We start from the raw sequence: 23,819 nt of genomic DNA on the forward strand, positions 1-23,819 counted from the left end.
TGCGCGCGGGCTCCATATGAGGCGAAGTGGGAGGGAGGAGCAGCTTGGAGGCGGGAGCGGGGCGGCCAATGGGTACAGAAAGAAAAGGGGGTGGGGCCGCGAGGGAGCAGCGGCGGGAAGCGGGGGGGACACCAGGGGTACAATACTAACGAATATCACAATATCTACTATAACAGGAAAAGAAAGTACAATTTACAAAACAAAAGCACGAAAAATGAGGGCAACAGCGGTGAAGATAAATGAGCAGCAACGGGGGGCACCGAGGCCAGGGGCGAACCTGTGGCCTCAGCTGGCGAGCCGTGCGACGTGGGGGGTGTCCTGGGGTCAGGTCAACAAATACCCACCTCTCTTCCCAGACGGCACATTAGTTCAGATTTCCTCATCCGACATCTGGAATATGTGCCCCCTTTTAGTCCTTTTACTTCTCCTCACCTCCGCTTTCCTAGTAACACCCTTCTCATATCCCCCCCGCACTCCTTCTCCTCATTTTCGCAACATGGCCACCACTCGAGTTAAGGCTGGAATTAACTGCTATAAAATCATTTATCCTCCCGGCCAGGCTAAAGCTTCAGTAAAACGATTGAAGCATAACACTATTGAACGTTTCCCTGATTCCCTTTTTGTTGATCAATTTTACAATGGTCGTTTTGGGAAGCGCAAAAACGATTTCAGTTTCTTCTCTTACAACACCCCCTCTTGGTCCACCAGCTTATATAATTCCCTTAACGTCACTTCCTCCTCCTCTATCCCTCATGGGAAACAACTAAAGATTTCCCCCTCTGCGTTTTTCAACGGCTCCCTCACCATCTCAATCTATAACAACAGTACTGTCATGATCCAAGGCAAAGACACCTGTCTCTCTCTCTTTGACCACCTCTTCCCCTCCCTACTCCCCTCCTCTGCGACTTTGTTTTCCCCTGACACTCCATCTAGCTCCACCCATTACTCCCTTTCTCCTCCCCTGACCCCCCCATACTCCAATAGGCTGCACCGTCGGGAGGCACAGGTCGGCCCTCTTCCATCCCCCTCCCTTGTGCCCTCCTCTCCCTTTCCTCTCACTTCACAGTATGCCCCCCCTTCATCACGCCATCCGTACCACTAGCTAATGCGCTCCTCTTCCAATCTGCACCGTCCCGGTACTCCAATCTCATCTTCTCCCCCCTATTCCTACCTGCTACTCCCTTTTTTAGTCCACCCCTCCTCCAACCTCCTCCCTCAGCTAACTTTCTTTATGCTCCCCTTATTCCTCCCTCTCCTCCTCTTCTCTACCCCCTCCTCCCCTTTGCTTCTTACCCCAATTTCTCCACATTCCCATTGCATCTCTCTCCTTCCCCCCCACTCCGCCAGCAATGCTGTGCTACCCCCTTTCCCCCCTTGGTAACCGTTTCCCTCTCCCCCCAATCGGGCCCAGCAGAACCATTTCCTTTCTTCAACTTCCCCCTCTCCCAACCCCCTCACTCTGCCAGATGCCCATTCCCTCACAGCCACCTCTCCTAGCCAACAGGACCTCTCCAACCACTCCCCTCTTTTCCTCCCAAACCCCCTACACTCCTATGACACCTCACAGTCCTCCCCTCTCCCTCTCCTCCACCGCCTTGATCTGCACCCATCTTCCCCTAAATATGTCCTTAATTCCTTTCCTTCATGCAACGCCAACAAAGACAACTCTCCCTTCACCTCTGATACACCAACCCCCACCTTTCCCCACCTATGAACCCTGTACCCCAACTCTCCTCCTGTCCCCCCACCTCTTCCTGCCTTCCACCACCAATTTCACCCCCTCCTTTTGCCATCGAGACACCCAACCTTCCGTGCTCGGCCCTACTCTCTCTTGAAAATAAGCTAGGCTCTCTTATCACCTCCATCTCCCAGCTTGTGGCTTCCATTTGACTTTTAAGCTCCAAGATTTCCACTTTCCCATTCACCTCAACTCCTTTGGAAAACTTATTTGCCCACGAGATGCACCTCGCCCCCTCACCCTATTATAGCCAAGCATAACCTGTCGTCTGCAAACATCGTTCACTCACACAAGCCCTTGAATGCCACCCTTCCTCAACTTGCATCCCAGAGTAACCCAACTATCTACACTATTCCGACCATCTTTTCTGTCAGAACCAAGCATCCTCCTAAACCCTCCCATGCACCCCCGTATAAGAACAATATCCTTATCACCCTTCTTAGCCCAAGTGCCCCGTCACCAAAACAGTCTCGACAGAGCTGCGATGTTTGCTCCACAACTGCAGATATGCAATAAAACACAAACTCGAAATCTCTGATATCATCACCCATCACAATATTGACATGTTCTTCCTAACAGAGACCTGGTTCAATGATACCTCTCACTCTATGTTTGACCTCCTATTACCCACAGTCTATTCTTTTTTTAGGAATGACAGACCTATCAAAGTTGGGGGAGGTGTTGCAGTCATCTTTAGAAACTCCCTTCAACTTAAGGCTTCCATCAGCGCCTTCCGCACTTTTGAATGTCTATCTCTTGAGCTTCAACTACACCACCGCTCACCCCTCAGATTCCATGTCATTTACCGCCCACCTGGCAGTGGCCCTTCGTTTATGGAGGAACTCACTGACTTCATCAGCGACCAATACTCGCAAAGTGACAATCAGATCTTCGTGGGTGACTTCAATCTCCACTGGGGCTCTCTGCAAGACTCTTCCGCGAACTTTCTGGCCACCTTCCTCTCTACAAACGATCTTATCCAACACTGCACAGAATCAACACACTCTAGGGCTCAATCCTAGACCTTGTTATTTCTAAAGCAGGCATGCTTTCTATCGCTTGCCCCTATTCACGTAGACTGGTCTGACCACCTCCTCATCCCATTCTCTCTTCACCTAGCACACTCTATAACTCTTGGCCAACCTAAGAGGGCTACCTCCTGGTTTCGTGACACTAAAAATATTGACACCGTCTCCCTCTGTGAATCAGCTTTGCTGTCACTTCCAAGGCTAGACCCAAACCTAGATGTTGACGTTCTCACCTCCCAATGCCTCTCAGGTCTTGCAGTCGAAATTAATAACGTCACTCCTCTCCAAAGCAAAAAGAAAAAGCCCATTCCCTCAGCACCTTGGTTCAACAAATCCCTCTATGAAGAAAGGAAGCACCTAAGACTCCTGGAGAAACAATGGAGGCAAGCGCCCTCCACCGATAATTTGGCCACGCTTCGCTCAGCAAGATCCAAGTACCACAAGCACATCTTCCTTGGGAAAGCATCACACTTCAGAACCCTCCTTGACTCAGCCAAAAATAGACCCAAAACACTTTTTGATCTAATCAAGAATACTATCTGCTCTCCCCCAACCTCCAAGTTGGAGGATTCTTCAAAGAAAGCTGCAGATTTCGCTGTATTCTTTGACGAAAAAGTGAAATCACTTGTGGATCAGGTCGCTCATCCTACCCCTCCAGAGGAGCACAAATCACTAACCATTTGGCAGAACTTCGACCGCATCTCTGAAGATGTCCTCCTCAAGTGCATCCTCGAAACAAAGCCCTCCAACCATTCTCTTGACCCCATCCCCAGTGCCATTGCCATTGACTTCTATACCCATTCTCTTCCCTATTGGACCACTCTGGTCAACCTCTCCCTCTGTCAAGGCTCCCTTCCTGTTCCCTTCAAAACTGGGCAGGTCACCCCTCTGCTTAAAAAACCCACTGCTGATGCGAATGACCTCAACAACTTCCGCCCCATCACTAACCTACCCTTTCTTGCGAAGAGCACAGAAAGATGTGTTGCGAAACAGCTCTCTTGTCATATCAAGGACAATGATCTTCTTGACAATTTTCAGTCCGGCTTCATCTAAAACTGCAGCACTGAAACAGCCCTGCTGCAAGTGATTGATGACGCACTGCGGATACTCGATTCTGGGGGTCTTGTCTTCTAATTCTCCTTGACCTTTCTGCAGCCTTTGACACTGTCAATCACAACAGCCTCCTCAACACTCTTCAACAGAGAATGGGCATGGAGGGCACTGTGCTTAAATGGTTTCCTTCCTTCCTCTCTGATAGATCCCAAATGATCAAAATAGCGGACAGTCTTTCATCTCCTTTGGCGGTGGGTCAAAGTGTTCCTCAAGGCTCTATACTTGCACCCACATTGTTCAATCTCTATTTGGAACCACTGGGAAATCTCCTAAGTAAATCCGGGGTCCACTATCATCTCTACGCAGACGACCCTCAAATCTACCTCAAGGTTGCCTCCACTCACAATCTCTCCGTCCTAAGCTCTACTCTGGACTCCATTCAAAACTGGATATCAACACATCAACTGAATCTGAATCTCTCCAAAATGGAATTCCTCCTCCTCTCCTCCTCACTTTCTCCTCCCCCGGTTCAATCATGGATGGACCAGATGAATCTACTGAACAATAAACCCATCATTGTCGACAGCGCAAAATCCCTTGGTGTCATATTCAACACAAAACTCAATCTAATCTCCCACATTAATTCAATTGCAAAGTCTGCTCGATACCAACTGCGCCTCCTTTTGGGGATTTGTCGCTTCTTCCCGGAGCATGACCTTAAAACCCTGGTCCAATCGCTGGTCTTCTCCAGACTGGACTACTGCAATTCTCTTCTTACTGGCCTCCCCAAATCCTACCTGTCCCCCTTAAGTCTGTTCTCCATTCAGCAGCTCGTTTCATTCATAGAGCCAAAAGAAGCGACCACATCACACCCATGTTATCCACCCTCCGCTGGCTTCCCATCGAGGCAAGATCTATCTACAAGACTGCCTGCATCACCCACAAAGCCTTGCACTCTTCCTCTCCTCGCTATCTGGCTAATAAACTGAAACTCTCTGGAGGCTCTAGACCATCACGTAATGCGGAAAATGTATTGCTTGAACCTCCCACTTTCAAGAAGGAAAGGTCGATGGCCCAATCCTTTTCAGGCAACGCAGTGCGAATCTGGAACTCACTTCCGCCTCAGCTCCGGACCACCACCTCCTCTCAGGCCTTCAAAAATGACCTCAAAGTTCTCCTCCTTCAAAGACACTTCCAAAGTTAATTCATGCCCTCTCTATTATCTGAAGGAAGACCTTTTATTGTAGAAAATCTCTATTCTCCATGACTATGGAAGTGCATTCCCAGTGTGTTCTTGTGGTTTGAGAGACTGCCATTTATTGCAGTATTACCCTTTTACCTGTGTTTGGTACTCTTTTGTAACATGCACATGTCACTTTTCTCTTGTAACACACTGTTTACTACCTCTTACATTTTGTTTGCTTTCGATACTTGCACAAGTGCCACCATTGCCTACGTAACGTTTGTTCTTGTGTTTGAGTGTCCTCCATTTATTGCAGTATTATACCTCTACTTGTACTTTGTACGCTTTTGTAACCTGCACACGTCACTTTTTCCTCCTGTATTGCATCGTTTGCTACCTCGTGTATTTTGTTTGCTCACGATTGTCACTTTTGCCTCATGTAATGTAACGTTTGCTTTTGTAATATGTTCACTTGTAATGTTCTCTTGTATCAGTTCTGTTCCTATTGTGAAGCGCTCTGACACCTTCGGTAAAGTCCGCGCTATATAAAAACACATAAATAAATAAAAAATAAATAAAGAGCATTTAATGACAGGGACATTTAATTAGCTCCAGGGTTTCCATTGAGTAGATCTATCACAAGGGGATCGTAAATGCTTCGGAGGTGTGATTGCAGCTCCGGAAGGGATGGGCTAGAGCAGTGTAGTGTAGTGTAGTGCAGGTGTAGTACACATGCGTTTTGGGATGGGTGTCGCGTGCATACACCTCGCCATACCCTCGAGCGTGCTGCCGTTTCCAGTAGGCCGTAGAGGACACAGAGAGTAAATCAGCTTAGGAGTAAACACTGAGGCGGGGTCTAGGCAGAGCCTGCGTTATTGCAGCAGGGTTGGAATGCACAGACTATGGGTATGACCTGGCGGTCATTATCTGTCTGCAGTATCTTTACAATGCATGAGTACATCATCGCTGCCATAGCAATTTTCTACGTTTACTTGCTGCTTTTGGTAGTTATCATGTGACAACGCTGCTATCTAGTGGCTGCTACTGGAATTACTTCCATTTAATTTTTTTTCAAAGGGTTGTCAGTTTTCATTCGTAAATGAGACTTTTACCTTAAAGTTTGACGCAAAGGTGGTGTCAGATTCATCGGACCAGTGCAAGGAGATCTTCTGGGCTAGGCTACATAATGGTTTCCTGCCCCTTTCTTTCATACATGATTGTAAGAACATTTCGACAACCAGAGACCCAGTCTGCTGAATATGCAGTTGTGTGTTCGTTTTCTGGCCTGAGCCGCACAGGAATCATAATTCGAGAAACAAAACACGTACTCTTACTCTGTATAAGGCATTGGCGTAACTAGACCCGAACTTCAGGGGGGAAGGGGGGACGACTAACACTACCAGCCAGGGCTGGCCCTAAGATTGGTCGCACACGGTCCAAAAGTCTTTTTTTTGCGCCCCTCCCCATTTCCTCCTCCATAAAATCCCTCACTACCATTCACCAACAATGCACCTCATCTCTATAGCACCTTTCTGACAAACATTTCATTTTTAGGGCTCGCCTGCTGTGCGCATGCGCATAGCTGGCGAAGCTCTATAGGGGCTTAAACAGCGTTTAACCAAGCACGATTACACTGGCGATTCCACGGAGTGCACGTGCTTTTTAGGTCATTGCGCAAGCGCAAGCCCTAAAAAGCGTGTGCACAATGCCACCAGCCGCCTGCCTGTCTGCCTCTTATTACCACATCAAAGGCAGCCCTCCCAGCGCATTTCTCGCCCCCTAATTATTCACGGCCGGCCGGCCGGCCGGCCGGCCGTACTTTCAGTTTCACGGCCGCAGGCCGTGTCTCCTTTTATGCTTTTCTCTTCGTCTTTTTTCTGTCTCTGATTCTCCATTTCTCTGTGCCTTTATGTTCTCCTCTCTCTCTGTCTGCTTTTCTTTTTCTTGCAGCCTCTCTCACTGTCCAGCTTTCTCCCTCAATGTCAGTGTAAGTCCATAATTGTGCGGTAAACACAGCAGTCACAGAATCTTCTAAATCCAATCACCTCACCATTTTTCAATTACCAATTTATTAAAGGAGAGTTAAAAGAAGCTTAAACATTATATATAATTCCAATCAAATCCCAGTGCCAACTTCACTTTTTAGAAAACTGCTTTTTCAAGCTAACTTTCCCAAACTTAATATATACCATTTAAAATACACAATGGGTACCATGCGTACATAATATGGCCCTACATTGCCATCTTAGGGTTCCTGTGACATTTATAAACCACTCTGCCTCGTCACCTTGTGGTTCATGATATTACTAGAACCCCCTCATGACAATATCGGGCCACATTACCCAGTTACATGCTATGTTCTCTCTCTCTGATTTTCTCTTTCTTACCGCCTCTCTCACTGGCCAGCTTTCTCTCTCATCGTCTCGCTATCTTCCTCCCTCTCTTTGGCTCGTCCTCTCTTTGGCTCGTTTGTCTCTGATTTCTGCATTTCCCACCTCGACCATATATGTCTCTCTTTTCGAGCCCTGGACCTGTTTTTCAGTGCTACTCTCTCGGTGCCTCTCTAAATCACTTCTCCAGCCTCAGTCTGTCTCTCTCTTCTTTGTGATTCTTCCCCCCTCCCTCTATTTCAGGTTTTCAGTCTTTCTCTCCATCTTTCTCTCTGGCTTCCGCTGTTCCCGTATTCTTCTCTCGTCGTCACTCTCGTTCCCCCACTCATTTTCATACCTGTCCATTTTATTTCCCCCTCTTCATCCTTTCCGCTTATCTCCACTTCATTGTTTTCCTCTTTTTATTTTCCCCTCCAATTTTCCTCCTTCCTCTCCCAGTTCCTCCTTACTGCTAACCCTTCACCCCAACTAATTCTCCTCCCACCTATCTTCGTTCTCATTATCACTTTCTCATACTTACTCATCTCTCACTCTCCTCACTACAGCACTGCCTCTCTGTCCCCCATCGTCTCTCCCACTCTCACTTTCTTTTCGCAGTCTCTTAAAATCTCTAATGCTCTTTTGCCTTCTCACTTCCTTCCCACACCCACGCACCTGTACTCTAATCTATTGAATTAACTCCCCACACACTCTTTTTGTATCCCTCTCCTGTTTTCTCCTCACCCTCTGGCTTCTCTCTACCCCAGCCCCTCTCCCTCGCTCACTTTTAAAGTTCCCCGCGAGCCTTCTCTTTGGCTGCGGCCAGTGCCTCGCAGCACCCCTTCTCGGCGCTCTCTGGAGCCACCGTCACACCGCTGTGCGGCTCATGGCTGCCGGCGCAGCCTTACTACCCATTAGCCGCCTGGCGCAGTCATTCTTGCACTCATGGGCCACGTATAATTGTCCGTCTCGGCTACAAATTGCCTCTCCCCGCAGGCCCATTCGCATAAATCCTGCAAGCTCGTCCAAACCTGCTCCGGAGTGCGCGAGAGCGCCGCATGCGCGCCAAGAGCCAATAATGGGTAAATCTCCACTAAATGCTTCCTTCAATTAAGGCAGGGAAAAAAATGATAATCTCCCGGTTTTATGTCACAAAACATTAGCAAATGCAGAATCATTTGGGGGGAGTGGAATGGGGGGTCTTTTGGCAGGGACGCCGTGTTACATCATGACGCCAGAATGCAGGCTCGTGAAATTCATAGAGGGTTAGTGCACGTTTTGGTGATTCTCCCCCCCCCCAGTGTACTTTTTTTAAAAACTTGTTTAACTTGTTTAATCACATTAACCTTTAACATTTCTCCCCGTTTGGTGCCCTCCCTCTTAACACCAAAATCTACACTCCTCCCACCCCCACTTCCGGGTTAAGTAGAGTGCCCTTCGTCATCGGCCGCCCGGGGTCAGCCTCTCCCGGATCCCCTCTATAGCCGCCGGGGCCACGGTGATCAGCCCACCTCTCCTCCTCCCCTGCAGCAGCTGATCTATCACTGCAGTTCACACCGCTCTGCAGGTAAAGCCCTTTAATGCCTTTGTGCATTTAGAGGTGACTCATTGGTTATGCAGCATTTTCCATTGTTGAGAAAACCAGCCTGAATGCTGTCCTTTTGACCACCAAAAACCCACCCAATATTAACGATTAAGCTGTTAAAAACGTTGTTTGCGCTTTGAAGGTGCTCTCCAGCATGTTCAAGAACTATGAATTCATAAAGATTATTAACACCAGAAGGATCACTTCTGACATTTGATTGGTTTTTGCACTTCACTTTACTCATTCAGTACGGCTGTTGGATAGATTTTTAGGTCTCGCCTATCCCACTCACCCTCACACCCCCTCACTCACCCTCACACACCATCACAGCCCCCTCACACTCGCACCCCCTCACTCACCCTCACACCCCCTCACACCCCTCACCCCCCTCACTCACCCTCACACCCCCTCACTCACCCTCACACCCTCTCACCCTCACAACCCTCTCACCCCTCACCCTCACCAGCATAGCATAACAAAACATAGCATAGCATAACAAAACACAGCATAGCATAGCATAAGAAAACACCGCATAGCATAACAAAAAAAAGCATAGGATAGCAAAACATAGCATAGCATAACAAAACAAAGCATAGGATAGCAAAACAAAGCATAGCAAAACAAAACATAGCAAAGCAAAACACAACACAACATAGCATAACAAAACACAACACAACATAGCATAGCATAACAAAACACAACAAAACATAGCATAGCATAGCAAAACACAACAAAACATAGCATAACAAAACATAGCATAACCAAACATAGCAAAACAAAACATAGCAAAACAAAACATAGCAAAACAAAACATAGCAAAACAAAACAAAAGATAGTATAGCATAACAAAACCCAACAAAACATAGCACACATAACAAAACATAGCAAATGACAAAGCTATTAATTTAGCTATTTTAAAGAATAACACATAAATAAAAAAACTTTGATTTATAAGACCAATAGCTCAAACTTTCCTAATGTGAGCCCTATTGCATTTTCAATGCTTGTTTTATAGCGCTACTCATAGTTTACTCACACTCAGTCTGCGATCTGCATGGTACACGCAGGGCCGGACTGGGAATGTAAATGCCCTGGCAATTAAATCGGACCAGTCGCAGGGGGTGGGGGGCTGCTGGTGGGAAACACCACTGCTGCGCTTGGTGCAGGGGGCCGTTATTGCAGCGCTGCTGCAATACCAGACCCCTGTAGAAAAACTCCCCCCACCAGTCCAATACCGGCCCCCACCCTTCTGGCCCACTGAGAAAACAACTGGTGCCCGCCGCGGCCAGTCCGGGCCTTGGGTACACGTTCTTTGTGCAGACACCAGGGCACAAGTCCTTAAAAAAGAAGTGGGGGGACGCTGACGTCACGAAAGGTGGCTTGCACCATCACTCATTGCCTCCCCTCGCTCACCCCTTAGATGCGATTGCATTAGAGAAGCCAGCGCGTGAGCAGCATTCTGAATGAGCTCTGATCTCGCCCCAGAGAGGCCAAAGAGTGAATGTGTGGCTCCATTTGCTCCAGTAATCGAGCTCCTGGTAAAATAAGTGGAGGGACGCCGTCCACCCGTGTGGTACCCCGACTCGAGCCCTGGCAGGCACCTTAACCCTCTGCACTGTGGCTGGGACTGCATTTGAATTTCAAGAATTCTTCTTTGACTTAAATGCAGATTATTTACTACTTGGAAATAATAATGGATTTAAGCTTAATAAAAGTGTAACTTTCATCAGACAGAAGATCCTCATGAGGCTACATATAAAACTACATGCATACACTTATACAGACTAGTGCAATCAGCATTTTGGAGCAACAAATGAATTACAAGTGTTTCCCATGGAAGACCGAGACTATGATGAAAGGAGCCCTTTCAAGCTGACTTTCCCATCAAACACTACAGTAACAGATGACCTCTGCGGAACACCATCCCTCTCAAACTTCAGACAGATTGTGATGAGTTGGACCCGGAAGAAGTCCCATCACAAAAGAGCGACCCACCTTGCCCTAAAATCCTTCAGGCCAAAGCTAAATGTCAGGTTTGTTCTCATACAAATGGACTGCACAGCGACTTAGTAGTCTATGAAGTAATGGGGTGCATGAGATCAAGGATCCTCTTGACAAATGTGCAGACCATCTGGCACTGGCTCTTTGCCGGGATCCTTCTCATCACCATGACATTATCTGCCATCAGTGTAGAAGGAACAAGGAGGTGTTGTGTGTAGACTCACCACAAGTGACGAACGGATCATCTGCAACAACTTTCTTGGGCAAGTTTTCTGTCATTGTTGAAAACCTCAGTTCCATGGATTCACAACAGGTGAATTGCAATCTTTTAAGCCATCCTCTCTAGGTCCTCTTTTGATGGACTAGTCTGAAAGTGAGCCTCAAGCTGAAACAGGCCAAAACAAGGATGATGGTAATTGCCCTAGCATGGCCTCACCAGTTGTGGTTTGCAGATAGGCTTCACCTTTTGGGGCAACAGACCAGACATGCTATTCAGGGTGGAAGGCAGAATGCTGTGTCGCTACTTACTTTCTGCGTAGTGTGCAACCTGGCTCCCGGATCTCCTTGTTCCACTGCATGCATGCACATTCTCAAAGAAGCATTGAGCCCAATCGTCCTGCATGATCAAGTGGAAGAGGTTTGCGTGTACTGCGTCGAAGTCCATCAGATCCAGACGAGCCAGGAAGACACAATATTAACAAGCTAGGCTCTTTCTCTTCCATAAAATTGAACTTGACCGCCATCACTGCCCCTCGAAACTGCATTTCCCGCAACTTCTGTCTCCGATATCTGAGTGAAAAAGGAGTTTTGAAAGATTTTTAAATAGTCTTTCCCCCGATCAGAAGACGCGCTCTCCGTTTGGAGGTGACAATGGTGTTGCTGATGGGCCCTTTGGTTGGGCCCATCTAGAAAGCGAGTCTCTATAAGTGGCTTTTGTGTTTGCCACAAGCTGTGTATGCAGGTATAGTGAGGTTCATGCCCTGTTCGCTACTTATTCTGAAAAGCGTTTTGAGAAATGAGGCGTAGTTATTTGCAGGAATGTGTTTGTTTCAATCATTTTTATGACATGTAACGCCAAATACAACTCTGGTTTCCCTGTAAATCATAGTGTATATCCCTCCTTACCTTTTTGAAAAATCGTTCCTGTCCATTTGAGAGGCCCTTTCACGATGGGGAAGTGAACACTGGTAGCAGGAATGATCTAGTACAGACAGTAGAGATAAGAAAGTGTAAACATATTTTATTTATTTTTCCTTGTGTAAAGGGTGGGGGCAGCACATATGTCTATAGACGGCTGAGTTGTATTTTTATTCTTCCTTGCTACCAAGAAACAAAGGCAGTTCTTTCTGGAAGCCTATGGCCGAGTTCACAAGAGGACAGTGCGCTTCTGGAATGTTCTGATTGCAGAAATCTGCAAAGCTTTCCCCATAGTTACAAGGCATTACTGCCTAGACTCCGGTTTCTGAACAGATGGCCAAATGGGATAAGCGTCTCTCTGAAAGCTGGTTGGTTACCCAACATGTATCTCCTGGTTTGCCACCTCCTCCCTCACCCTCTTGCCTTGGCATTTCCTGTTCAAGGGGGCGGAGTAAGCAGGCTGCTTTATTCAATGTGTATGAGGCGCCCATGATGAAGAAAGGAAATATATAATTTTAATGTGAGTTCTCCATCTTGAGAATCGTCAGCAAATTAATTTGGCAAACCATGAGAGGGCACTGAGGCGGATACCTTTCCTTTAAGATCCAGACCGTCCGAGATGGCGTCGATAATGTGGGGCTTAAATGCTGCAGCTCTCATGTTACTCTCTTTATGTCTGTACTACCCACTTTTCCCTAACGATTCATTTACTGTTGAAGGTGTACAAATATACCACACTAGTAAGGAAAGAAGTAAAATACAACTAGGTTCGCCACCCTGAGCAGAAACCACACACCTGTGAAATCCCAGATTTCATCTGGGTCTGCTGGGCTGAAGGAGCCAAGCTTTTTATCCGAAATTTGCACCATGCTCCTGAAGACTCCTCAGATCCCTGGTTGGGTAATGGCCCGGGCTCCAGGAGGGCAGTGACCCAGACCCCAGCCAGGCTGGCTCCCTGCCCTCGCAAGGGGGAGAGATGATGCGCTGAGTTAGCGCTGCCCTGACAGCACAAGCAGACATGTACCTGCCCTGTGTCCCTCCTGTTCTTACCCCACCATGCGAGCCCAATACTTTTTGTTAGAACCCTTCTTTTAGGTTTACAAGATGAGGCATCCTGCTGCCCTTTTAGACGTGCTCGCAGACAACATCCACTCTCTTTATTGGTTGGGAATCGCATTTGAGTAAAAAAGAAAGAGATAGTGCAGTGAAAGGATACCCAGCCTGCGTCCTTTGTTTCGTCTAGTGCAGCAGAATGGCAATTTGGTACTTCTAATTTTGTTCAGTCCTTCTCTGATTTAGAATCAATGGATATACGCAGGCTCGAATCACGTTATATTATAGATCTTTCCACAAAATGGCCTAAAGGCATGAATAGCGGAGAGGAGATGACAGTGCACCTAGGTAAATGATGTGGGTATTGTGAATAATTCTCCGTAGAGGACCAATTTAAAACTGTTGTATATAATATTTGTATATATGATTGGATCAACTGTAGGATTTGAATACACTGTATATATTATTTGCACTATAGACAATTGATAATTTAGACTGGAAAACTGTGGCCACAATGAATCTAGGCACATGAACGAGGACTCTGGTCTATAGCAATTGGAATGTTAACTTGTAGGTTCAAAGGGCTCTTTGATCCCCAATATAATTGTGCATTTTTGGATAATTTAGTTATGGCGCCTTGGATATTTCTTTTCTTTTCTTGCTAACCTTCTCCTAGTCTACACATGCGGACATAGATAACTTTCTTTTATTATTTGGTTACACATTCCTGTAAATGTATGAGTTGAATTCACCACAAATGAGCTAGAATAATTTTGGAGGACAATTGCCGATCCACGGCTCTATTTTTAAATGCATTTCTAGCATAGTAATGCTTAACTTCTCCACTAAAGCGCGCTCACCTATCTATAGGTTAGATAATGTTTCATTGTAACCATTATGAACGGTGTATATGGTAGATTTTGACCATTACAAGATGGAGTCCGGACTTGTGGGGAAGTATACAGTCCTCTGTCTATGCTCTCTATGGGGTGTATACGTCATGCGATTTGAATGCTTAACAAAATAAATGTATCTGGTTGGGTGTGTGCATTCACACACTGATGAAGGCAAACTGCCGAAACGCGTCTGTGGTGTAGCTAGCAGGCGAATAAACTACTCCGTGTGAAGGAACCTCCCGAGTGCTGTTTTCTTTCCTGGGGATTGTTGCCGGGATTTGACGAGCGCAGTGTTTCGCGGCTTCCTTCGAGCCGCTGACAGCACCCGCCCACGAGTGCATGGGATTTCGAGGGAAAGGAGCGTTGGACGTGGTAGTCTCCTGTGCACCGTCTCAGCGCTATCAGGAGGATCTATAGGAGGACGGTCCGCGCCCACCGTGTCAAGTACGAGAGGACGCCTGGAGGACGCCGGCTCACCCCGGTCTCCGCCCGGAGAACATTCGGAACAACGCGGCGGGTAAGCAGACTCGTCTAAGATCCATGTACCTGTGTTCCTCGTCTAATAACTGAACGAGTATAGCGGTCATTGGGACAGGGCGACAGGGAGAGTTCACTGTCCACGGAGTTATTGCTAGCCACACCCATTTGATTAATGTGCCCGGATTCTACCTCTTAAACGGGCACTTCCCAAACCAGTGCGATGTTTTCAGAAACAGAACGTCGCAATGCGGCGCAGGACATGTTCAAACATCGTGATAGGCGGGAGGAGGTCGGCGACAAAGCGCCATCAGCTGATCCACAGAAAAAGAAAATAATTGAAACGATGGTGAAACTGGAAAAATTGCATGAACGCGAGACGCGTAAGTGGTGGGAGGCCACTAGCCTCACCAGTTACGTGGAAGTTAAGAGGGTGCCTCGCGGTCTCAGGGTCCACACTGTACCCTCATATGAGAACCCTGATCCGCAGCTGCTAGCAGATTGGGAGACGCATACAACTGCATATACGGAAGGAACACTCAAGATATTAATTAAATATGGTTGGAGTGACCGAGATAAAGCGCTGGAAGAAATCAAAAATTTGGAGGACATGCTGGAGAAGGAAACTGATAAAGAGCTGGTGCTACAACTAAGAACGCAGATGAAATCGCGTCTTACAAAGTATGAACAAAAAATACGCACTAGAAAGCAAGAGAAATATGAAAGAGATGAGGCGGACTATATGCAAGGGCGCATATTAACATATGCCAAAAAATATGATGCCTCACGCCTAGCACTCCAATCCAGCGCGACGCCGACAGTTGAAATTGTAACGTCAGAGTCTGACGCAACTGAGAACGAATCTGGCGATGAACACCAAAATGCAGAAGCGGCGTCTACATCGCGACAAAAAACAAGCACTAGCGCTCCCCACGACAGCGAGAAAACCCCTTTTCATCAAGAATTCGATGTCATCAAACGGGCCTGGCTACGAGGCGGCAAGACAAAACCGCCAGAGATAGTTCAACAACATACAAAAAAACAAGGCGCACAAGGAGATCAGGTGGTGGCAAGCGGCGGCGGAAGGGGCAGAGGCAGAGCGAAGCCCAACAACTGGGGCAACCGAACCCGCAGCAACAAAAAGTAAACCCCGATCAGGATACTAACAAGAGCCACAATCTTACGGTGGTTAATCTGACGGACAGAGTTTTAACAAACTGCGAAGAGAATTTACTCAGCCTTGGCCTCACCTTTTGCCCCAACTCCCCCCTAGAGTATACCCAAACTCGGATCGATCTTTTTCGATTCACACGCAAGCTCAAACTACATAAACATTTCAAGTTACGACCTCATCTGAAAGCCACTGGAAATATGGGCACAAGACTTACAGCCACGGATGCCCTTACAGGCAGAGAAATTGAAGCCCTCGAGACACTTGAGGAACTACGTGAAGAAAGATCTACACATGACTGTCCAGTGATCACCAACAGAGCAACGAGGGCACAGGCACTTGGAATTGAGCAAGACCGTGAAGAGAGTGGGTATAAACCTCCTTCAACATTTATCCCCCAGATGCCGTGGGATGCAATTGACGCCTTTTCCGAGGCCATGACTCAAGAACTAATGCAATATAGAAAGGCTAACCATCCTATGAAACATAACATCACTGAGCAACAGAAACTGGCCCTACACAATCTTATGGAAGATAAGAACATAATAATCAAACCCTCGGATAAAGGGGGGAACGTGGTGCTGTTAACAAGAGACTATTACAGAAACGAAGCGCTACGCCAGCTTTCCAACACTAATTTTTATACGAAATGTACCAATGCTTTATATCAGGACAGTATTCGGAGTTATGACAAACTAATAGGGAAATGGCATGAATGTAACATGTTGAGCAAAGATGAATTTCTCTTTCTCCGAAATAGCCAACCACTTACACCGACATTTTACCATCTACCCAAATTACATAAAGACAATGAACGTCCACCAGGCCGCCCCATCGTATCATCAATTGGCAGCCTCACAGAAAACATGTCACGATTCATCGACAAGTTTCTATTTCCTTTGGTACTAACTTTATCCTCCTATGTTCAGGATACCAAAGATTTTCTGGACAAAATCCGGAATGTAAAATGGGATGACGAATGCCAATTGATTGTGTTAGACATCACTAGTCTGTACACAGTAATAGAACACCAGCATGGCTTGGAAGCGATACAGCATTTCCTGAACTCCCGACAATTGAGATTTACTCAACACAACATTATGATCCTCGAATTCATCGAGTTCTGCTTGTGTAATAACATTTTTCTATTTGAGGATCAATTGTACAGGCAGGTGTCTGGGACGGCGATGGGTACCTGCTTCGCTCCCAGCTACGCGAATTTATTCGTCGGCTGGTGGGAGGAGCAGGTACCCAGGAGCTGCACAGTGGATGGTTCAGAGGGTAGCACAATAGGTTGGTTCAGGTACATCGATGACCTGTTCATCGTGTGGCGCGGCACGTCTGACACAGCACACGCTTATATCAAACTTATGAATGAGAATGATTACAATTTACACTTGTCAGGAACAGTAAGTCCGGTGGCAGCGGAATACCTTGACCTTAAAAGTGTTTTCAGAAAACTGCCACATCCATACAGCCCTTCACAGAAAAATCACGGCTGGCAATTCTACACTTTTCGCCAGCAGCAGCCATCCTCTGCAGCTCATTAGGAGCATTCCCTATGGGGAGTTACTCCGCATCCGGAGAAACTGCTCAAGATCGGAAGATTTTGAAGTAGAGGCCACCAAATGTATTGGTAGATTTGTTGCCAGAGGGTATGGAGAAGTCTTGCTTAATGACACCTTAAAAAGAGTGAGGGCTATCCCTAGAGACTCCCTACTGACACCCAGATCTACCATGAGCAAGGACCCTAAGAAATTAACCATTGACAGTGGAAAATTCAGACTAATAACTCCTTTTTCCGCTGGAGCTGAGGATTTGAGGGCCATGCTTCGCAGGAACTGGCACATTCTCAAAACAGACGCCATACTTAAGGATGACTTACCCACCCATCCGCTTGTCACCTTCAGTAAAGCTAGATCCCTTGGGGATCATTTGGTGACCAGTCATCTAGAGAAACCTCCTCCGAAGAGTAACACCTTAAGAACCATGAGTGGGTTTTATCCTTGTGGTAAATGCAAGGCCTGCGCAGGAAGTAGGAGGGTGCTTTTTATTGAGGTGCCCGAAACTGGTAAGAGGTTGCGGATCAAACAGTTCATTACTTGCAGTACACCTTTGGCAGTATATTGTCTGACCTGCCCGTGTGGCCTTCGCTACATAGGGAGCACTGTAAATATGTTAAAACTAAGGATCCTGGAACATCTAAGGGCGATCGATAAAGCTGACCCATCCTACCCAGTAGCTCGGCATTTTGCTGAAAAGCATAATAGAGATCGCAGTAAGTTACAATACTTTGGCCTTGACACTATCAAATATAACGTGAGGGGAGGAGATAGCCTACGACGATTACGCAGGCTCGAATCACGTTATATTATAGATCTTTCCACAAAATGGCCTAAAGGCATGAATAGCGGAGAGGAGATGACAGTGCACCTAGGTAAATGATGTGGGTATTGTGAATAATTCTCCGTAGAGGACCAATTTAAAACTGTTGTATATAATATTTGTATATATGATTGGATCAACTGTAGGATTTGAATACACTGTATATATTATTTGCACTATAGACAATTGATAATTTAGACTGGAAAACTGTGGCCACACTGAATCTAGGCACATGAACGAGGACTCTGGTCTATAGCAATTGGAATGTTAACTTGTAGGTTCAAAGGGCTCTTTGATCCCCAATATAATTGTGCATTTTTGGATAATTTAGTTATGGCGCCTTGGATATTTCTTTTCTTTTCTTGCTAACCTTCTCCTAGTCTACACATGCGGACATAGATAACTTTCTTTTATTATTTGGTTACACATTCCTGTAAATGTATGAGTTGAATTCACCACAAATGAGCTAGAATAATTTTGGAGGACAATTGCCGATCCACGGCTCTATTTTTAAATGCATTTCTAGCATAGTAATGCTTAACTTCTCCACTAAAGCGCGCTCACCTATCTATAGGTTAGATAATGTTTCATTGTAACCATTATGAACGGTGTATATGGTAGATTTTGACCATTACAAGATGGAGTCCGGACTTGTGGGGAAGTATACAGTCCTCTGTCTATGCTCTCTATGGGGTGTATACGTCATGCGATTTGAATGCTTAACAAAATAAATGTATCTGGTTGGGTGTGTGCATTCACACACTGATGAAGGCAAACTGCCGAAACGCGTCTGTGGTGTAGCTAGCAGGCGAATAAACTACTCCGTGTGAAGGAACCTCCCGAGTGCTGTTTTCTTTCCTGGGGATTGTTGCCGGGATTTGACGAGCGCAATATATATATATATATATATATATATATATATATATATATATATATATATATATATCCGCAATACCTCGCGGCGCTCCACCTAATTAGGCGAAAAAACGAGGCAAGGACCACTTCTTCCGTGCAATCTGTTTATTTTTCCCCCAACAGCTTAGTCATGACGCGTTTCGGCCGTCCCTGCGGCCTTGGTCACATGACAATGCTATTCTTTCTGCCCAATTTAAAGTGCAAATGCATCACATGTACACAATGGAACTGGAAAAAATACTACCTGTTTAAATACAGTTTGGTAGTCATTAGTACATTGTCTCAATACTCCCCGTATGAATACGTATATTTAGAGAGACACAAATATTCTATTATAGTTTGCTATCAAAATCATAAAACCATATTCAAAAGACTTTGAAAAGCAGGAGTTAAATTTTTACAAGTATGACTCGTGTCACTCACCATTTTTAACAAGTTATATCTAATACCAAGTTAAAATCAATTATTACGTTTGAATGTATAATTATCTAGATTACTTAGGAGGAGCCCCTCCTGTAATACTCCGCAAAGGTGTCCTCTTGCTAAAGTGCTACATCTCGATAAAGTGACTCGTGCTTGCAAAAATCATTCAAGAAACTCTTAAACCTTATTAATCAAAAATTCATAATCATATAACGGTTCCTTAACGTTTCATAGAATAATCATAGATATGTTACAGAGGGGAAGGGAGAAATTCATAAGTTTTCGATATTCATTTGGAAACAGTGTTCGTTCATAAACTAGTACAGTACTTCATTTGATCAATAAGTTAGCTAAAATCTTTAAGCTAACCAAATATTACCATAATCTACTGAATTTGGAACATTTTGAAACACAAAAATACATACAATCATTTCATTTGTAAAAAATATATATAGAGAATTCGCTGACATAATTAAAACCAATCATTAAATAGACATCTAGATAAAACTACCCTGATATCTAAAAAAACAACTAGAATTAATGGTAGAATCATTATGTTGAATATCCTACACAAGTACTTATTCATTAAAACCATAATTAGTTTAAAAGAATTAAATATTCTAAGTACAAAATTTGTGCAAAACATACAAAGTTGATATTACAATTCATCCTATTTATGCCATACTATTTGTTGATTGTCATGTAGGTTGTATTCCACCCCATATTTGTAATTGGGACCTCACATCCGCCTAAACTATTCTATCTACTATAGGTACGTGTGAAGGTCTTCCGTGGTATTCAAACCCCCTGGCCATTTGGAATCGAATTCAAGAATGTAGTTGGTTTCAGTTTTTCGCATGTGGGCCTCTCTGTTTCCACCTCGTTTTGTTACCGCAATAGACTCAATTGCATAGTATTTTAGGCATTGAGGCTTACTGTTATGACATGCCTCAAAATGTCTTGCAACTGGGTAACTTTGATCTTTGTTGATTATTGCGCGTATATGCTGCAAGATTCTTTTATGAACCGGCAACTTAGAGCTGCCCACATATTTTAACCGGCATTCACATTCCAGGATGTATACACAATATTCTGATTTGCAAGTCAGGTGTTGTTTAATTTCCCTGGTTGTATTCGGGATAACTGTAGTGTATTTCTTAGTATTTACACCATACTGACATGCCTTGCAACTAACGCATTTGTAGAACCCCTTGCTGATGGGTTTCCAGGGTTCTTTGCTCAGGCATTCCTGACTTTTCTTGGTGAGGATTGTGCCCAAACTCATTCCTTTCCGAAAGGTTATTGACGGATTGGCGGGCATTAATTCTCCAATAATTGGGTCATCCTGTACAAAATGCCAGTTGCGTCTAACTATACTCCTTAGTTCCTTTTCTTGTTTTGGAGTATGTAAGTATCAAACGAACTGGATTAGAATCTGCATTCTCACTATGACTCCCTTTTGGCATGTACTCTAGGAGATCATTTCTAGCTTTTATTCGTGACTTTCTGATGGCGGTTTCTATTAGTCTAGTACCATAGCCTCTATCCACAAATCTGGACAAACTCTCCATCTGTTTTACCTTCATATCCTCATCATTGCTACATATACGGCGGATGCGAAGCATCTCACCGTATGGGATTGATTTTATCAGGTGTTGTGGATGGGCACTCGTTGCGTGTAAAAGGGTATTGCCCGCCGTTGGTTTTCTAAAAAGGGTAGTACTAAGAACATTATCAATTAAAAAAACCTGCACATCTAAAAATGTCACCGATTCCCTGCTAATACATGAGGTAAAATTCAAATTAAGATCATTTACATTGATTTCCTGTACAAATTTTAAAACACTTTCCTCTGTTCCATGCCACACTATAAAAAGGTCATCAATCAAACGGAGCCATGTTATTATGTTGGATGTACAATAGTGTGTGTAATCTCACCTGAGGACCAGTTCCTCCCACCACCCCATAAAGAGGCAAGCATAACTTGGGGAGAAACTGGCCCCCATGGCTACACCCTGGACTTGTTGGAACATTTGTCCATTGAACATAAAAAAGTTATTTTCAAGGCAAAAAGAAAGCATTTCTAAAAGCATTTTTGTATGATGTGTTAGTTCCATTGGCCTGCAACTTAAAAAATACTCACATGCCCGTAGGCCGTCCATGTGTTTAATGCAAGTGTATAAGGAACTAACATCCAGTGTAACTAGAAGAAAGTCTGATTCCCATTTGATCTTTTCAATTTTACGCAGGAAATCACTGGTATCTTGGACATACGAATTCAATGATTTCATATGGCCTTGCAAAAAATAGTCTATATATCTTGATACATTCTCTAGGGGTCCTCCACATGCTGCAATAATAGGCCTTCCTGTAGGTTTGGTAAGATGTTTATGTACCTTTGGTATAAAGTATATATAGGGTGTTAGGGGGTAATCATTTTTGATGTATTTAAACTCGTCCCCACTTAACATCCCTAACCCCTTCCAAGCTACCAATTTCTTGCACAAGGTTTCCTGCATTGTCCTGTATTTTGATGGATTGCTTCTTCTGTAACATTGAATGTCATCTAGTTGGCTATATGCTTCTTGAAGATAATATTTATTTGGCCATAGGACGATATTCCCGCCCTTGTCCGAATTACGAATTACCAATTCTGCCTCATGTAGTCTGTTCACCAACTGATTTAGTTTTCTTTCTTGGCTCTTATATTTTTTCTCCTTCTTATTGTTTTCTTGGGCTAGTTGTTTTATTTGCAAAACCATCGCTTCGCTAAAAGCATCTAAACCATCCCGGGCTGCCAGAGGAATATACTTAGACTTAGGCTTAAATGGGGTTGTTGGTTTTATTTGGCCACTCAATGCGACTCTTTCCTGTGTCCCCATATTTCCATCGTTTCCTAGTTGCATTAAATCATGAAATAGGTCAATGTCCCGCACCGTTATATATATATATATATATATATATATATATATATATACATAGTATTTATATGCATTGAACGTATTTTGTAACCAGAAGAAACGAATAGTGAGTATGTTGTTTAGCTCTACTGTACGCCCTACGCCACGTAAATTTTGTGTCCAGGAAGTCACTATAAATAAACCATTTTGGTTCCGGGGTGTCATGTTATCAAGGCTGTGGTGGCGCAGCCGAAACGGGTCATGCTGACCGATTTGGTGGAATAAAGCACTTGAAAGAAAATCCTGCACGGTTGTGGTATGTACCTGACTTTCACTACCGGAGCAATAGGTAGTACAGGACTGTTATAGATATAGATATATAATATTTCTCCACACGTTAACTGTGACCTCTAGCAAGAGATCTTTGATCCCCAAACAGTAGTGAAATAGTGACCTTGTAGCTGCCTTATCCTTCATGTCCATGCAGGTTGATGGTTTCCTTCACCCACATAGATTTGTGTGTTGATACTTTTCTTGATGAGTAATTTCCTGGTACAATACAGCAACATGATTGGGGTTTTTACTTATCCAAAACAGCTTGTTAAGGTGTTTTGTCTTAGTTGTATTTGTTGTAACATTTCTATTTATATTTTTTTTCCTGCTCCCTTCAGCCTTGCTTAGGATGGTGTCAGCTGTCCTGCAGTTTGGGAACATTGTCTTCCGGAAGGAGAGGAACACAGACCAGGCCTCCATGCCCGATAACACAGGTGAGAAAGATTGTGCAATGCTATTCACCTCAGGACTTGATCCTACTTTAGGACATAAGTTGTGGGAGATCACATTTGAGCGTTAAAGAAATAAATACAAGCTGTTGAAACGGGAACGTCCTTTGCATAATTTTGTGTGTGCACACCTGCCAGGAGTTACCCATTTGCCGGTCTCACTGGTTTGATGGCATTTTTGTGACCTTTGTGCACAACAATGTTGTGTGTGCAGAGGGACCCATCTTTAGTGACTGGTACTGTAATACCCAAGTCAAGCTCCTTGGCCCACCAAGGTTGCTTTCCTAGGACATGGAACTACTACCCCCTAGCCGGCTGCCTAATTTTGCAGAATAGTTTTAAATCGTAGATGCAGAACAGGCCTTTTCCCCCTCTTCCCTGCGCTGGAGGGAGGCCTACTGGCCTCGTACCTAAAGTTGTGCCCAAGTCATGTAGTAGGGTTGTTTTGCTACTTTCTTTGTGCATGACTAGTACATGTTTATCCTAATAGGTTGATGGTGGTGTGAGCCAATGTAGAGTATGGACTGTTATGCATCGGTCAGTGGAATCCATTTTGTATTGCAACTGACTGAATGCTGCACAAAAATGGAGGTTCAAAGTCGCCTGCCATACTGTTATTGTGCATTACTAGTGTTCCTGGAGCATTCATGAAGCAACAGACTCTTACGTTTGGAAGGATGGAGATAGGTATCTTTATAGACCTGTAGAAGTGACCATTTGCCC

General features: G+C 44.8%; 1 protein-coding gene across 3 annotated transcripts in view; it reads left to right on the top strand.

The window, feature by feature from the left end:
* The window catches only part of LOC144770399 (uncharacterized), a 643,183-nt gene that overhangs the window by 409,566 nt on the left and 209,798 nt on the right, over positions 1 to 23,819 (top strand). For all 3 annotated transcript variants that reach the window (XM_078654899.1, XM_078654900.1, XM_078654898.1), the window contains exon 11: positions 22,986 to 23,081. In XM_078654899.1, the coding sequence (XP_078511025.1) occupies positions 22,986 to 23,081 (96 nt within the window). The remainder of the gene's footprint in view (positions 1 to 22,985; positions 23,082 to 23,819) is intronic.

Source organism: Lissotriton helveticus, chromosome 7 (genome assembly GCF_964261635.1).
Source record: "Lissotriton helveticus chromosome 7, aLisHel1.1, whole genome shotgun sequence".
Lineage (NCBI taxonomy): Eukaryota > Metazoa > Chordata > Amphibia > Caudata > Salamandridae > Lissotriton > Lissotriton helveticus.